Source organism: Amphiprion ocellaris, chromosome 21, assembly GCF_022539595.1.
Source record: "Amphiprion ocellaris isolate individual 3 ecotype Okinawa chromosome 21, ASM2253959v1, whole genome shotgun sequence".
NCBI classification, from domain to species: Eukaryota; Metazoa; Chordata; class Actinopteri; family Pomacentridae; genus Amphiprion; species Amphiprion ocellaris.
In genome coordinates, this window is record NC_072786.1 from 5,744,173 (window position 1) to 5,762,202 (window position 18,030).

The 18,030-nt window shown below is 41.0% G+C and overlaps 2 protein-coding genes across 12 annotated transcripts in view; one reads left to right on the forward strand and one right to left on the reverse strand.

Annotated features, from left to right (window-relative positions):
• Positions 1–12,728, forward strand: part of magi2a (membrane associated guanylate kinase, WW and PDZ domain containing 2a) — a 288,018-nt gene extending 275,290 nt beyond the window's left edge. For 8 of the 11 annotated variants that reach the window (XM_023268597.3, XM_035947426.2, XM_023268599.3 and 5 more), the window contains 2 exons: positions 3,432–3,570; positions 9,060–12,728. In XM_023268597.3, coding sequence (XP_023124365.2) covers positions 3,432–3,570; positions 9,060–9,799 — 879 coding nt within the window. In that variant the 3' untranslated portion in view covers positions 9,800–12,728. Of the gene's footprint in view, positions 1–3,431; positions 3,571–3,884; positions 3,996–9,059 lie in introns of all 11 variants that reach the window. The other 3 variants (XM_023268605.3, XM_055006793.1, XM_055006794.1) reach the window with 2 other exon arrangements.
• Positions 2,341–3,386, reverse strand: LOC111567457 (thymosin beta-12-like). Its single transcript, XM_023268606.1, has 2 exons — positions 3,303–3,386; positions 2,341–2,478 (listed from the first exon to the last, which is right to left on the reverse strand). The coding sequence occupies exons 1-2, from the start codon at positions 3,384–3,386 to the stop codon at positions 2,341–2,343; spliced, it is 222 nt and encodes a 73-aa protein (XP_023124374.1).
• Positions 12,729–18,030: the final 5,302 nt, after the last annotated feature.

Consider the following 18,030-nt stretch of genomic DNA (forward strand, 5'->3'; position numbering starts at 1 on the left):
TGACTCCCCACAGTCACTCTGACATTTTGAGTTTCAGTCAAGTCATTTCTCCTCAAACAGGCACTTTGAGGCATCTCTACAAAGGAAGAAAGCCTATTTTTGACTGTAATAGCTACAAACTAATCAGCGACAAGGAGCGCTAACACGTTCTAACAAGTGTCTTCTCAGTTCAAGTGCCAGTTCAGAGGCTTTTAAGGAAATTGTATGAAGTGATTGGTTATTACACATAATCATTCTGCACATTTAATTAACTTTCGAGGCTTTAAACTGTTAAAAGCAGTTTTGCAAAGGCATCAGGTGCAGGAGAAACAACTTTATCTCCAGCTCACGCTCTCTGAGCTCAGCAGTCACGTGCTGTCCATTCAACTTCAGGTGCCTCTTTATTAACGATGAAAATGGAGATGGCTCTCCTCTGCTGTTAGGAGGTGAGGATTAATGAGCAAACCGTCTTGCCTTCCACCTCTTCCACCTCTCTTCAGACCACTGTAATGACACCTAATGACTCCCCCTCTGTCGACTCGAGTCCGCTCCTGATTTTCAAATTACCTCGACCATTACTGGAGGACTTCTCCATTTGTTAGCGTAATTGGCGGCACGTTTCGTCCTGTTCCCCACCAATCCTCGCCATTAGTCAACCTCGGAGGCAACTCTTGAAGGGCGGATAAGTGTCTTATTTTTGACTCAACCTCATGTGTGTCAGGGAGTGGTCCACTTAGGATTTGTGTAACACTGGTTCAAAGAAAGTGCTTCGCCCCATAATAATTGTGGTCTGAATAACCTCAGTGTAGGGCAATACTTCTTAGAGATTGCATCACATGAGATTGACGTGCGTAGGTGATGATGTAATCCTGCTTTAGGTGTTACGTTCGGTTCTATAAGTCATTCTACAAGAGCTGCAGTCATCCTGTGATTGTGTGAGAAAGGCAATTGCTAAAGATTCCATTTTGTTTTCAGTTGAAAATGGAAAACAAATCTGTTTATTCACCAAACCTGTTCTATAAAGGTTGCATTTTGGAACAAATATTAGTTAGTTTTGCCAAACTCAGTTTAAAAAAATGGTTCGAAATTTAAAGTTCCTGGTTAATGCACCATCCATGAACAGCAGTTGTTCACTGAGCTGCGTTTGTGGTTGTTTTATACCTGCAGGACATTGGTATTCATTGGGGTGTAATTATATGAACCTCAGCAGCCTCCTGACAAGCAGTCGGCCATAATTCCATCCAAATGACATGTCAAAATTACTGCCAAAATGAATCTCACTGACACCAGTTTATGACCGGTAATGCTCATTAATGCTTGCAGAAGCTTAGAGGAAAGTCGATGAATTACAGATCCATATTGATCCTTATAAATCACAGGGCAAAAGCCTCATCAAATTGCTTTTCGTATATTCATCCATTTCCTTTTTTATCGTTTTGCTCCAGATGTACATTGGGAACATTAGCCCTCTTGGTTTAGTTTCCTCCCATGCTTCACAGCTACTGGTCAAAGAGCTTTATTGACACTTTAAAATCTATAAACACAGCCTCGGTACTGATTCACTGCTCGCTGTATGTGGCTGCTCTCACTTCACAAAGTATTTATCAGTCTCTGAATAAAGCTGCCCAAAGTTTGTGGCTGAAAAAAGGGCTATTTATTCCCTTCCAGACAATGTTATAGTAAATAGTTTGGAAAGGAGTCTTTTCTGGACTCGAAACAGTTGCATCTCAACAATTTAGAGCAGTTTACCTGACGTCCATATAGCGCAATAATGTTACACATCCTGACTTTGATTTATTCGCATTTTATGTGGACGTTAATTTAAACACAACACACTTGTGCTCCAAACAAAAAGGATGTACACTCAATGAAGGACCTAGGATCCCTGATCTATCAATATACACACCAGTGAGCAGTGATTCCTAACACATCTGTGGGGGTCATCAGGTGGAAACCTCCCTTCAACAGTGTTCCTCTATTTAGTCCCACAACACCTCCAGGAGGCTAGGTGATGAACTCTGGCATCCCAGATTCACCCCTCTAGTGCTAGTTCACACTGCTCCTACACAATCTAAACAGCACTGCCATGTTCCACTGACCCAGGACCGTATAGGAGATGCTCCAGGTAGTGACTAGTGCCGATAACTGATAACAGTGAAGCTTGATGACAGTTCGGTCTTAAATAATTCAACCCGGGGTCTGCTGGGTTTCAGCAAAGTAGTGGTATAAGATGACTGAGAACCCACACTGACCTGAGGCTGCACGTTTTTACTGTACATAAGTGACATGTGGTGGTTGTCCAGGCATTATGACATCAATTTGTAAGAAATTCACCTTGGAAAAGGTTTGAAGGACTGGTCTTCATGATGACTTAGCCTTTTCCTGTTTGATGGCTTCCTTGGTTAGCAACGTCTTTTTCTCTTGGGTCTTCTTCAGATTAGTTTTGTCAAAGCTTCTAACTTCAGCAATTCCAGGTTTGTCTTTGGGAGTCTTTGTCGACTGTATGCAAAGATTAAATGCAAATATTTGCTTAAGTCATAAGAACATTAGTGAAGGGACGTCCAATGTTTACCCCTCTCCTTTCGACTCTGTTTTGCATACTATTTTCTCTCTCCACACATTTCTTGTTGCTTTCTACATTATCAATGATCAAATAAAGGCAAAAATGTGATAAAGTTGCCTTTTTAAAAAGCATTATTTAGGTCACAACTTGGTAATAAGCCTCAGCTGGGAGGTCTAAAGTCCTGGATTGGGTGCTTGCTTTGTGCACAGGTTGTAGCAGGAAAAAGGAATGCATAGATATTTTACACACCCAGATTCTACACTTGAATAAGATAACAAACACACTGCTGGGTTGTCAATAATTTTAATATTCTTTACAATATGGAGAATGAAATAACATGAAGACCTTATTCAACATGGGGGGAGAGACTTCACTCCTCAGTACAAATGTAGCAGCATTTACAGTGAACACAAACTCTTATCCTATTGGTTCATTGTAAATAGGTTGTAAGTTTAAACCTCATGGTTCAGTTGTGTTTTGGTTTAGGAAAGATGGACTCAGCATTTCAAATATATATTTGACATGCTGAGTCCATCTTTTAGGGCTGTAAACATATCTTCTCTGGGTGGCCTCTAACCTTTTGACCTTTTTTGACCCCTGAGCTAACTTTTCCCTAACTAAGCTGCAGCAAAGTTACTCTGCTCACATGGAAAATGTTCTCCAACAGCCGAAACCAAATTCCTTGTATGTTGTGTACGTACTTGGCCATTAAAGCTGATTCTGATTCTGAACAACAAAGACACATGTACGTGAAATGAACTAAGAGCTTCTGATTGATTTTACTTTCATAGGCGTCTCCAAACTGTTCCTCAAACCTTCCAAGCGCCCCGTTGTCCCTCCTCATTTTCTTCCCCGATAGATGTTTACAACTTCTTTTTTTGTCTTCCAGGTCGGGGACCAAATCATTGAGATCAATGGAGAGAGCACTCGGGACATGACACATGCCAGAGCCATCGAGTTAATCAAATCTGGAGGCCGGCGTGTTCGTCTCCTCCTAAAGAGGGGTACAGGGCAGGTCCCGGAGTACGGTAAGTATCTGCTCTTTTACATTCAGCAGCAGCTTTCTTCGTCTTTACAATCATTTCTCTCTTAACACTTGAACTGTAATTTCTTCACTGTTACCTAGAATCACTTCTTCAACTCTTGATAACATTAATCTGGCATGCGTTTATATTCATGTTATATCTTTATACTCTTCATGCTCTTGTATTCTTTAAACTCTTTAATCTGTATTTCACTATGCTGTTTTAAAAAAAACTAATTTGTTTGTCTCTTCTATCTTGACTAACACTAGTTTATCTTCTGTCCATTTCAGTGATCTATCACTAATTGATTGGTCTAGGTTGTTACTTCCCCTTCTATAGGAATGGTATCTTCCAGTCTCTCCATGTGCATGAAAAGTGACAAGCATGGCTCCCCCTATTTCTTCCTAATGGGCCACTCTAAAGACACGGTTTGTGATCATACGAATGTTTTTTCTCTTCACGTAACCCTGGCTTCCTGTGCTGTGGTTTTGTGTGTTGTGTTTTGTTTTTTTGTGTGTGTGTTTGTGTAACCACTTGATCTCGAGATGCACAAACAACTTGTTTTATAACCTTGAACAAACCAAACTGTTTTGTTTTTTTTGCCTATGGAATAATCACCCCAAAAAATGACTCCAAGCTGCGGGAGGTTGTAAAATTAGTCGACATAACTCTCTCCCCGACGGAAACATAAATCAACCCCCAGCAGCTACCTACGGGCCCGAAAATATAGCGACACGAGCATCCACCCTGAGTCAGCCGAGGGCAGAGGAACATGAAATATTGCGGCTGATTTTTTGAACCTGTAAAATCTCGGCGCAGCGTGATTTGAGCCTGGAAGGGGACATTTATTTGTGTGACACCGCGGGTAATAAAACTCTGAGGCGTCTCCTGCTCCTGTGGCTCCTGCTTGAGAGACAGTCGTTTTCACCATTAAACCCCCTCAGTGACACATATTGATCAGCATATGGCCTCGGCGCTCACCCTCCAGCCCTTAAACACAGGAAATAGAGGCTAATGTCGTCCCCCTGTGGCAGCCCTTGTCTGCCGTCCCCCTTCCAGCCAGGGATTTAATCTCTGTCTGTGTGGAGAGCTTTTGTAATACTTGCCTTGAGGTGGTTCTCCAGCCTTGAAATCTGCACACACGGAGGCTTAGTGTGGTCAGCCAGTCACCACAGCGCTCCATCATTACAGATCTGCTTCTGTCTTCTCCTCTGAGTTTCCCTGCAGAAGCAACATTTTAACCCACATGCTCTCGTCCGTGTGGGTTTTGATTCAGCATTTCATCACTCGTAGTTTACAGGCGCTTTATTTGCATACTAGAAGGTTATGCAAATCGTGTACGCTGATTAATTTGGCTGTTTTGAGACATTAGCATACTAATGTTCAAAGGAGCGAGCTATTTTCGTCTCAGGTTGTTGTGCGCTTTGTAGGAAGAGCTTAATGCAAAATGAAGCACAGAAAATCAAGATTATAAACCGAGTTGTGTTGATATATCGTTGTGGTTACGTGCATGAATATTACTGTGTGCTTGTCTGTGTGTGGTGTTGTTTCAGATACTGAGTCCCACTATGTAGCATAAAGGCTGCACCTCTAGGGTGCATATTTATCAGAGTTACACTTAGGAATCCTTCTAAAAGCTAATTAGGAGTACAAGTTAGATTAAAGCGACACTACAGCAAACCAAAATAATAAACAATATGCATGCTGAGAGAGGAAAACCTGCGCATCAGATGTTATAAAGGTGAGAAGCACCACTCCATAAATCAGGATAGCAGCTGGAACACAACTGACCCAAGAAGCTACCAGCCAATCATGTTGTTGCGCTGATGCATTAGATTCTAATGCATCAGCGGTGTCAAACATGCGGCCCGTGGGCCAAAACCGGCCCTCCAGAGGGTCCAATCCGGCCCATCAGACCACTTTGTAAAGTGTAAAAATTACAGAGAAGACATTAACTGCATATTGTACATTTTTAAAATTATAAATGTAAAATAATTTCTAGACCATGATAAGTTGTTTTGATCATAATGTAAAATACTAGATTGTTCATTGTTCTTTTGTCATTTTGTGTCTCATTTTTGTAATATTTTGTCTTGTTTTTGTTGGTTTTTTGTCTGACTTTTGTCATTTGTCTCATATTTTTGTGTTTCCTTTTTTGTGTCACTTGTGCTTTTTGTCCTATTTTTGTCATTTTGTGTTTTGCTTTATTCGTTGTTTAATGTATTGTTTGTGTTGCTTTGTGTTTTTTTGTGTCTCACTTCTGTTGTTTGTCTACTTTTTTGTCATTTTGTTTCTGGCTTTTGTCATTTTTGGTCTCATTTGTGTCATTTGTGTCATTTTTTGTCACTTTGTAACTTTTTTGTCTTTTTTTCTTTTGTTTTGTGTCATTTGTCTCATTTTTTGTCATTTCGTGCCTCATTTTTGTAGTATTTTGTCTTGTTTTTGTTGTTTTTTTGTCTTTTTTGTCATTTTCCAGTTCCAGATACCTGCAACTAAATGTTTTGTTCCTTTGTAGACACTCTGTAATCTGTAAGTTGTTGTGAGTAAATGATAAACTGAGGCATAATATTGCTGAAATTGCACTTATTTATCTTTAGAAATTTCAGGTTGTTCATAATGTTTTGTAAAAAGATCATTCATTAAATGTGAACATTTTCAGAATGTACTTTTTTGCACTAAAAAAAAGGGCAAAATTTGGAGTTGTAGTTATTTATAGGTTATAATGTTCTGATTTTACTGGTCCACTTGAGATCTCATTGGGCTGAATGTAGCCCCTGAACTAAAATGAGTTTGACATCCCTGCATTAGAAGTATAACCTGTGTGTGGAAAAATGCTTGTTAAACCTTATTTTGGGGTAAAGTCACCAAATTTGACAAGTGCTTTAAATCAGATTTTACTGGTAATGTTTATAACCGCAGTTATGACTCTCTCTCTATTTATTTAGCTAGAGACCTAGCCCTGTGCATATTTGTACATAAAATCCTGACATTTTCTCATTAATCTTTAAAAATTAATATAATTTTATGGTTTAGTCTTCTAAATCCTGAGCTCACTTTCTGAGCATTTTTGCTTTTGCCACATTTTGAAATGTGAAAGTCCAGCAATTCTCTGTTTTTATAGTTCCTTCCATAATAAATAGTGTCATATTGATTTGTTTTTTCCTTTTTTGGTTTGTTTTTTACATTTTATGCCTTTCAAACCCGCTGGTGGTGTTTTGGAGTTGAGAGGATTAAAGCAGTTTAAAATATCTCCAGTAGCAATTAAATTAATACTCTTCAAATGCTCTTGAAATTTTGGCCTGCAAGTAGTGATTAACTCAAGAATGATCGAAATCGATGCAGTGAAAACCTAAATAACCTGTTTTAGGCACTTTTAGTTCATCTGAATCAAACCCAGAAAGCACCAGATACACTTTCTGTCACGCATCTTTCACTTTTCATTAGATCCTGTCTGCCTGATCAACATATTTCTGACTCTACACTCATGTTTGTTCGGATCTCCTTGGTTTTTTAAATGACTTTCAGGGCTTTTCAAAGTTGAACGACCTCCTTCAGAGTGACAGAGAACATTACAGATACTGTTTTTATTACCTGAATAACACTCCCTCTGAAAAAAAACCCAAAAAATCACTGTGTACTACCTGCTCAGCAGTAAACTCCACGGATAAAGTTAGTAACTGGCTGGTGAACACAGTGTGTGTTCAGCAGCTAAAGAGCCAGATATTTCCCTCAGGAGTAGCAGACAGTGAGACGGCGCTAAAAATGTACCACAGGGTTTTCCTGCATGGATGAAAGAGGTTTTAAGCAGTGCCAAAATGATAAAAAAAAACTGAGAATAAAATGAAAGTTTCACTAGGTTTAGTATTGGGGTTTCATTCCCTTAAGCATAATAGACATTTTTGTCAAGAAAATGCACAGATTTCTGTCTGATTAGGTAGCACAGACTCACTGTGCATGCTCATTGCTGTGCATAGTCACCCCCCGAGGGCCCATTCTGAGCCAGGAAAAACCCTGCACCATATCTGTGTGCTAACAAGTTAGCCGTATCAACTTTAAAAACAACCATGTGTCTGCGCTGTATTTCCAGCTTGTTCCTGCTGCCACCAAACAGCCAAAAATAAGCTCCACGTGTTCTCTCATATAGAACAAGATTCCATAGTTTACCTTAAAACGTGTTTCGATGACTCAGCAGAAATGTAAGGCCATCAGAGCTTTAACTGAGGTGACAGTAGGCATTAGCACAGCATGTGATAATCGTAGTTTTCTCACACACATAGAGGTAGGTAAAGCACTGTGAAGTTCCAGTGTACTTAGAAATGCCTGCTTCTCCCTGTCAGCGCTGCATCTAATGTGCTCCAGCGCTGCATGAGAGTCTCCTTATAATTGGGCCTCATGGCACTTGTGTAGCCAGCCTCGCCTCTGCCCCCTGCCTGGACCACTGGAAATGACTGATGGCCGAGGGACCGGGGCTCATCGGTGCAGAAACAGAAGCTAACAGTCCGTGAGAGTGAGAGTTTGGTGGAGGAGCGAGCCTCAGATTCACTGCTGCACTGGATGCAGACTTTCTCAGGCTTAAGAGAGGGAGAGAGAGAGAGAGCAGCTCCTGAGGTTTTCATTCTCGCTAAAGCACCACCCTATTGGGCACATCATCCATTTCATTAAACCCGTTTTCGATTTTCCGTCAAGGTTTTAGATTGGCCGAGGCATTAAAGAGAGCTATAGGAGGCAGATTGATGTTGTCTAAAAGTAGAGTTGCCCTGTGACACGTTGGGAAGTAGGTTATAGTGCTGCTCGGATGTTTCTTTAATGCTTCTGGCTTGTAGAATAGGACTGATTGCTGTGACGATTATTGTGTTGATTTTTTCGTGTTTGCTTGTGCAGTGGTGTGTGAGTGTTTAACCCTCGTGACGTCCTGCGGGTCAAAATTGACCTGTTTTAAAGTATGAAAATGTGGGAAAAAATATCTATTTTCACAGTGAAACTTCTGATGTCCACATTTTCAACTCTTTTGGGAAATCTTTCAGCATTTCTTGGTGGGAAAAAAAAGAAATGTTAAAAATGTTTCTTAAGAACATTCACAAAAAAAATCAGCCAGAATCCAGCGAATTTCACTGGATTTTGGTTGATTTTTATGTGAATGTTCTTAAGAGAATTTTGGAAGCTTTACTGATATGTATGTAATCACTTTAGATATTTTTAGGACTTTTTTTGGAAGATTTGTACCAATTTTTTGAAAATATTTACAAGAATTTTCTTGCCAAAAATTTGTGGGATTTTTTAAAAAATAAATTCCAATAATTCCTTAAAAATTTCCCTCAAAAGTTTTGCAAATTTTCTGAAATTTGGGGAATTTTTTGGCTGAATTTTTGGATTTTTTTCAGAGAAGGAAACAATATTTTTTGGTGCCCGTAAATGAGGACAGCAGGAGGTTTAAGCAGTGGGTGTGTGTGTGTGTTTATGTGTGTTACTGACTGTGTATCTGTGTGTTCCAGACAATCCCGCCCCATGGGATGCTCGCCCTTCAGCCTCCCCAAGCCTGTCGGAAGTAGCCCCTCCCATCGACAGCCTTTCCATGTCATCGCCTTCATCTCATCTGGCCCCGGCCTCCGACCCTCCTCATCTGCCACCTCAGGACGTCCCTCGAGACCCGGTGGCACGGGACAGCAGGACGGAGCATCCCAAGAGCCCCCAGAAAGCCGAGCTGCTGAATCCAGATCCCACCGGCCAGGGGAGGAGAGTGGCGACGCCCGGCGGGAGCGGCAGAGCCAAGAAGGAGGGTGGCAGGTCCACCCACAAGGGGCACCGGATGCAGCCCGCCGCTGATGGGGAAGGGGGCAAGGAGGGGCAGAGCGGAGAGCCCAAACCTTCCAGGAGCACCAGAGGAAGGTCCAAGGAGAGGAACCCCGGGGACGCTACAGAATCCACCCACTCTCCCAGCGGCTCCAAGCTCCCACACACCAACGGGAACAGCAGGGAAGACGCAGAGCGCTGGAGCGGCGGGAAGCAGCTGGAGCCGGAGCAGAGCAAACCCAGGCACCGGGAGCCGGACAGGGGCCAGGGAGAGAGCCGGCCCAGCCTGCCCATCCTGCCCAGCAAGAGCACCAGCAAGAGCACCAGCGGCGGCATCGCAGCGGGGAGGAAGGTGACGGTCTCCCCTGGGCCTTGGAAGATCCCTGGATCGGACAAGCTGCCCAGCACACTGCGCACAGGCACGTCCAGGCTGAGCAGATAACACGGCAGCTCCAGCAGAACACAGTGGCCACGCTCATCTGGACTCAAACACACACATCTGGACGACATCCTCACGCCTTCCTGTGCTCCGACGACACCCCCACCTCCACCCCATAAGATTCAAAACCGAGAGGGGCCAGGGTGATCTGGACCACGTGTTTTTAAAGTTTTATTTATAATACTGTGTTTTAAATTATTTTGAGAAATATTTTACACCCACCACCTTAAGAACTGGAAAAATCATCCACTTTAAAATGAAAAAAAAAAAGAAAAAGAAAATAAAAAGGAAGAGCAAATCTTTGTGTAGCGCGGCGGGGAATCATTTGGGAGGTTTGAATGAATTATAAAGACTATTTTAAGTTCTCCCTCAAGCACAATTTGGGGGACAAACATGCAAATATTAACAATTCGACAGGACGCAGCTGTTGGTTGGATTTTTTATATATATATATATATATATATATATATATCTACACAGTGGAGTCTATTTTATGAAATGGAATGTTAAACAGATGCCTGTTTTTGATGGGAGTGAATGGATGGAAGAGCAACAGCGGAGATGAAACCTGCTCATCAACAGAACATTGCCTTAACAGAGACAGTGTGGGCCTGAATCTGTCTTGAATGATCTATCAGATGATTATAGACAAAGATATATTATAATGAATATGAATATGTGGGAACATTTTGTAAATAAGATCATCTTTAAGTGAATAGAACCTTATAGTGAAGCCGCTGGAAATTCTAGTCCGCGAATAATGGAGTGAAGCGGCGCGACATGGACCAGAACTTCCAGCAACTTCTCCTTCCAGTTCAGCCCTGTGATTGCAGTTTGGGAGGCGGAGTTTCAGCAGCAATTCCTGCTGCGATTGACTCTCTGTTTGGAGTTCAGTGAGGTTGTCTCGCCAGTCCTTTTTTTTGTGCTTAACGAACACGGCAATCTGCGGACGCTGACGGAAGGAGCTCATATGAAACCGACCGAGGGGCGGAGTGCCTTAGACTGACGCAGAGGTTGGCTTTTTAACTCCAAAACACTTCAGAGGGTTCAAAACAGGCTGCTATACAACACCGACTTTACAGATCGAAATAATAAACTGTATTTTTTCAGTGTGATATGGTGAAATATATAATTTATTTCACAAGCTTGTGTATGAAAATTAGTCCATCACCAGAGGTATTGACGGTCCTTATTTGAGCAAGTGGTGCATTCGGGGTCATGATGCTTTCAGTACTGATTTCTTAATGAGGTCTGACACTAATAATTTCCATGCAGAATCACTTTTATGAGACGGTGCAATCAGATGTCAGCACACGGCAGGACTTTGCACCCAAACCAAACCAAATTAGTCAAATCTAGAGTTGTCAGAGAATCAGTCTGCTCCCTGGCTGAACGGTGCGTCACTAAATGAAGCGAAGAGAAACATTTGTGTCTGAATTTGATTTGTTTTCGGTAATTCTGTCGACACTGTGTGATATTAAGACGTACGTATCCATGCCAAAGCTCCTTGTAGGTTTTCTTGTTTTTTCCCACCCGACCCAGAGTTTCAAGGCTTTGAAGGCTGTTCTCTTGTACATTTTTTGATATAATAACCTAACAACTGACTGTTTGCTAAGCCCTGCCACCCTTAGTTACTGTTGCTACTCCTGTCAAGCTTTCCATTTGCAGTTTACTGTGATAAAACGGAGGCAGCAGTTGGTGAAACAGAGGGTCCTTGATTTTAGACCGGGGTGCTTAAAAGCAGCTTCTCATTTCATGTTTCACATTTAGTGTTAAAGGCTGACAGATGTGTTTCAGGTCACATCGGCTGAGGTTGGTGGACTATAAACTTCCCAGATCCAACAAAAAGCAGGACTGAACCACTGATGTTTCCCTGCTATTGCCCATATTAGAGCAGATAAACACACAGGAATCCAAACCTGTTTTTAGTTTCAGATAAAAAATGAATCATCGCTTTCCAAACTCTTCCTCCTGCCAAATCTACAAGACGTCAACAACGGCATAAATTCAAAGCTTGACAGGCCTGCAGCTGCTTAATGTGATTGAATGGCTCTTCGGGGGAGGAGTTTAGCAAATGGTCAATTTTCAGGTCTGCAAATCTCTTCACAGCATCTAAATCCACATGCAGATGCTGTTAAAATTCTGAGTGGTCGTTTTTCCTCCAGATAAGCCGACATCAATGAAAAACATGAAACACCAGAGCAAAATTTGTCCTCCTTTCCTCTGCTAACAGTGTTTAAAAGAGCAAAGGGAGACAAGTCATTATGTTTGCAGCTGTAATCCGTAATTACACAAAGACTAAGCAGACTTTAAAACACAATCCAACACAGAGGGATTGGGATTTGAATTATTGTGTCGAGAAATAGAAAATTCATCAGCCAGGCACAAACGGCTCAATCATTTGTAGATGGTGTGTGGGGTAAACGTGATTAAAACGACATCCTGGATCCTCATCATCGTGCCCATTTGGCCGGGCTGCTTCTTTTAATTTCTAATTGAGGCAGAAACTAAAAATATGTGCGTACGTTTTCCTCATCCTTTGCACAACTCACTGCTTTCCACGTCTGAGCTGTCTCCGTCGAGCCAAATTGTAAGTAGTTTTCTAAGGAAATCAAAAACAACAAAAAAGATCATCTAGGGGTGTGTTTGCGAAGCGTGTGTGTTGAAACGCACACGGCAGCAGCATTAAGTCCAGCACCAAGCGGCTCAGTATCACTGTGTAGTGCTATAGCAGTGTGTAGACCCTGAACAAATATCTCTATAAATATGACTCGGTGTACTATTGATGGTCACAAAGACTGTAAGTGGAGCAACTATTTTTATGAAATGCAACATTATGGATATATTAACTTTTGCAAAAATCTTGTTTACCTGTATGATACTCTGAAACGCTGTCAAAATAAAAGAATCTTGACACGACATGAAAGATTGATGTAGGACACACTGCTGTGTGGTTTATTACTGGGTTTATAGTACATGGGTCACGCTTTACTTTCATTTCTAAAGTAGCATCTAAACACGCAAAGCATAGTTTGTAACTATAATGTGCAGACAGGTGACAAATTAAAGGAAAAAACAGCATAGAATGTTTTTGTAAGGCGTTGGGGTGCCACAACAGATTTAATGCTCCTTGACATTTATTACTCCGCCAAGGAATGCAATGGAGTTATGTGACAATCGGTATACATTTGTCTGTCTGTCTGTCTGTCTGTGCACAACATTACTCAAAAACAGACCAACGGATTTGGATGAAATTTTCAGGGAAGGTCAGAAATGACACAAGGACCAAGTGATTAGATTTTGGCAGTGATGCAGCTTATAGTCTGGATCCATGGATTTGTTAAAGATTTCTGTATCATTGAGAGATACCAGCATGGCGTCACTGTAACCGTGACAACAAGTGAACTGTACGTCAGCTGCCTGCTGACGATCACATGATTGCGATCCTACTACAAATTGTTACTTATCCATCAGAAATGATACAAGGTGCATATTCAACACGTACCTTGGAACCTTTTCCAAGCACTGGTTTCTCGTAGGACCAGTCGGAGTGGGACCTAATTATTATATATGTTATTATATATCTGTTCTATATGTAATCGATACATTAACAATCTCCACTTATTTTAGCTTCAGCTGGAAAGCAAAAATGCACAAAAAATGTTTTTTAATTCAATTGTAAATAAATTCAGGCATCGAGGGGTTAATTAAATTCTGGAAGTGTTTCAAAGTCCCATCAATTCCCGCCGCCATATTTAGATCACGTGATTCGGTATCTGTACATAATGTACATGGAGCTCTACTGGAGGGATGAACACCACTCTTTCAAAATATATTCCCTCGTTTGGTGTTTTGATGATGGAGGTAGAAATCACTGTCTTACTTGTTGCTTCAAAATCTCCTGGGATGTTCAGTTGGGTTGAGATCTGATGACTGTGTAGGCTACAGCATGTAATTCACTCTTCCTCTGAGGGAACTAGTGGACCCAAAATATGCCACAAAATGTCCTCACAGCTTAACAGAGCCACCAGATCCCCTCACTATCAAGGTCAAGGGCTAAGGTTTTGCCTTTATTTTTTCACCAGTGTGTAGTTGTGTGTACAACACTTGTCATCTGGACACTTCTTGCACATTTCACAGCCTTAGTTTGTAAATTTTTCACCATTAGCCTCCTCAATGACAACCTCCTCCAGTGTAAAACATTGCACAGTTGTTTTTACAGGCTGAGATGTGTGTAAAATATGCGCTATGTCCCTTTAATCACAGCTGATTTCGCCTGGAGATTTCAGCAGCATTTTATGGCTTTCATCAGCAAATGGAATCTGCTTTGTTGTCATTTCAGTCGGCAACATTAGGGACTGAAACTAACAATTATTTTCACTATTGACTAGTCTGACGCTGATTTTCCCAGGCAGCTAATTAAGCAGACTATATAAAGTCAAATATCTATGGATTTTTGCTTAAAAAGATCAATTGTCGGTTTTTAAATTCATAGAAATGAATTCCACAGCTTACTAGAGGACGAGACAGTTTATTTTAACCCAATAGATTCAGTAAATATTCAGTGTGCGGAGGCTGCCAGCAGTGCAATTTAAGCCTTCCTTCATTAAATTCCTGGATAATTAATTGGTTTTCATAGTTGCTTCTAAAATAATTGATTGTCTTGGCTCTTTTAGCTGTAGTAAATAGAAAATACCAGATACAACTGCTTCAACAACAATGTTCTATCATCGTTCATTACAAATTCTTGTTCACTTGCTGCTCATATATCGTTCTAAATGTGGTGTCAAACAATATGTGCATGTTTGTGCATGTTACATACACGAGTGACTCCACAGGCCTCTAATCTATTTTTATCTCTGCAGTGTCTCTGTTTGGCCACGTGGGGGCGACTAATTAATGACTTATATTCTGCACATAGTACTATAATTTTTTTTTTAAACAGTGTGCTGATAATGATTTTAAATGTTCATTATAATATGTGCAAATGATTAATATTTACTAATTCTTCATTTTCTTTCCCTACTTGGCTGAGAAAGGCAGCTTTTCTCCCCAGTGTGCACGTTCCTCATGTGTTCACTAGATGTCAGCACAGACCAGGTCTGCGTTTTCATGCAGCTTGGTTTCATAATTGTTGAACTTACATAAAGTTATTACTCGGACGTTTCCTATTATAAAATGTTATAAGGATTTTATCTTCTAGTGAGATTATATACTGTGGATTCAGACACTGCTGAATGTCACATTAAGTATCTCATTATCGGAGGAGTCCGGTATTCTTGGTCTATTTTCTGAGGTCAGCCTCTTCCTCTTTTTGATATTGTGGTTTTCACACATGCATCCTGCGGAAACACTGACAAAAAACATTAGAAGTAAACAGATACATGGTGCAAACTGGTGCTTTTATCTTCACATTAATAGGGCGTCTACATGTGTCCACAAAGTCTCTTTACAATTTTAAGAATTTATTACAAAGGCAGTTGATAAGATATCAGTGCATCATGCAGGCAGGAAAGAGGCACAAAGGAGTGAGAAACGTTGCACCGCAGGAGCAGAACAACGAGCTCTCCTGCCGAGTCGGAGCTGGTCGAGGCTGGAGGCTGCCGGCTGGAGGCTGCCGGCTGGAGGCTGCCGGCTGGAGGCTGCCGGCTGGAGGCTGCCGGCTGGAGGCTGCCGGCTGGAGGCTGCCGGCTGGAGGCTGCCGGCTGGAGGCTGCCGGCTGGAGGCTGCCGGCTGGAGGCTGCCGGCTGGAAGCTGTACTCTCCACAGGAGCAAATCAATCCAGAGCTGCACTCATGTCTCCACCGGGAGAACAACCGGCTTAGCGGAGGCCTCAACAGCCTGCCCCGGTTCACCTGAGGAGGCACCAAGGACATTAGAGCTGGAAAGTTTCTCAAATAGCACTTTGCACGCTGTTAGTCTCAGATCATTAGCAGGGTTCAGAGCAGAGCCCATACAGTCAGACAACGCAGTCATTTTGACCTGAAAGTATTCATTTAACCCTCGTGTCGTCCTGCAGGTCAAATTGACCCGTTTTAAAGTTTGAAAATGTGGGAAAAAAATATATTTTTATGTCCACATTTTCAACATTTTTGGGAAATTTTTGAACATTTTTTTGGTGGAAAAAATGTTTAAAAAAACAAAAAACTGTTTCTTTAACCCCCCCTGTTGTCCTCATTTATGGGCACCATAAAATATTGTTTCCTTGTCTAAAAAAAATCCAAAAATTCAGCAAAAAATTCCCCAAATTTCTGAAAATTTGCAAAACCTTCAGGATGATTATTCACCCCAAAAAAATCAACCAAAATTCAGCAAAATTTGCTGGATTATTATTAGAAGTTTTACTGATATATATGGAATCACTTTAGATATTTTAGGATTTTTTTTGGAAGGTTTTTACTCCTTTTTTGAAAATATTTACAAGAATTTTCTTGCCAAATTTTGGGGATATTTAAAGAAAATTTTTTTAGAGAATTATTGGAATTTTCTTCCTGAAGGTTTTGCAAATTTTCAGAAATTTGGGGAATTTTTGGATTTTTTTCAGACAAGGAAACAATATTTTTTGGCGCTGGTAAATGAAGACAACAGGAGGGTAAAGCTGTGCAAATGGCTGTTTACCAGCAGGCCTCGCAGCCTTAGAGCTCCACACACTCTTCTAATGTATATCCAACACACACACTAATGTAATTGACAGCAGCTATGACTCAGATTTTACCAGCAGGGTTTGATGGATGGTTTTACTTCCTCCACCTCTTCATTCTGTAGCATCTCATCGGCAGTGAAATAACTGCAGTGCAAAGATAACGCAAAGTGCAATGAGTTCATCCTTCATGAAGACTTAAACAGCATCACTTCATTCATACTCATGTTGTTGCTTGGTTCAAAACTTCCTCTTTTATCTCACCCTTTTCACAGGAATCCAGAGAGACTGCACAGACTCACAAAACAGGAAAGGTCTGTTCCCTCCGCATTAGGTGGGCCAGTTTTTCCAGGAGCTGCAGGAAAAATAAGCAGCTCGTTTGGGAGAAACGTCAACTCTGGAAAGTCCTGAGCATGCACCACGCCGTGAGACGTATTCCAGCAGCATCTGTAAAACATCAGCAAAAAGCAACGGCCTGGATCACTGCAGAGTGCTGGCCTCTGAGGAAAACACAAGTTTAAGTAGAAAAAAATAATAGGTCACACAACAAGGATTACCAGAGGCAGGTAAGGGTTGTCCTCACTGGAAAAAATGCCCCTCTCAAAACAAGAAAAAAAAACTTATTTCAAGAACTTTTACCTTGAAATAAGTGAAAAAAATCTGCCAACAGAACAAGTGAAAAATGGCTTGGTAAGATTTCCTAAAATAAGATATGATATTTAGAATATTGACATCTTAAAATTAGCTGGGAAAACTTATTTTAAGCTTTATTTTACCAGGATTGTCAGGCTTAGGGTGTCTTAAAATAAGCCAGACATGCTTTAAAAAAAAGTTTTTTTTCACTCATAAAATAGATCTTTGCTTTCATGTAACTTCCTAATTTGAGATGTATTAAACTTGTTTTGAGTTTTCTTGTAAAATACAACTCAAAACAAGATTATTTCAAGATTGTTTGACTTAACAAGACATTCTTTTTTATTTTAGATGCATTGTCTTAAAACAAGTCCCTCCATCTTGCTGAAATGCCACTTGTTAAGTGAATTTATCTTAAATCAAGTGGGATGAGACATTTTGACTGAAATAAGACATAGATTTTGGAAAGATTTTGAGTTTTTGCAGCGCTGCTCCTGTGTGCCTTTTATTTTGAAAGAAAAGAGGCCGACTATCCTGTCACTACACTCAGCCTCCCTGTCAGCATGTTAGGGCCACTTTGAGGTTTGTGGGTCAAAACCCAGTTTGCAGGCTGCTCTTATTCATCCTGACACAGTGTTTTAAGACGCTTTGCCTTCACACTGTGGCGAGTGAAAGCTACCAGGTTTCTCCACTCACACATAAAACACATTCCCCACGACTCTCTGTACAACCTGCCGTGTGTCGGTCTGCTTTTGTACTTTCATTATTAAATCACGATTTACTAGGCTTAGTATGTTACAAAGAGTGAAGCGTGTGCCCTCGAGCTATAAGTGCCGGGAAACACACATAATCATAGCTGTAAGAAGTATAATAATGGCTCAAGCTGCCATTGTTCCTGCAGCGACAGGCTGGATGTAAGAGCTGATACGGTGATATTTGATGCCTGGTACGTTATAACTTT

Excerpts from the sequence above, each read along its gene's own strand:
- LOC111567457 (XM_023268606.1), bottom strand. The coding sequence starts at position 3,386 with ATGAGGAGGGACAACGGGGCGCTTGGAAGGTTTGAGGAACAGTTTGGA. Across the intron at positions 2,479-3,302 it reads AAATCAATCAGAAGCTCTTA|TCGACAAAGACTCCCAAAGA; the intron begins GTTCATTTCACG and ends CTTTGCATACAG.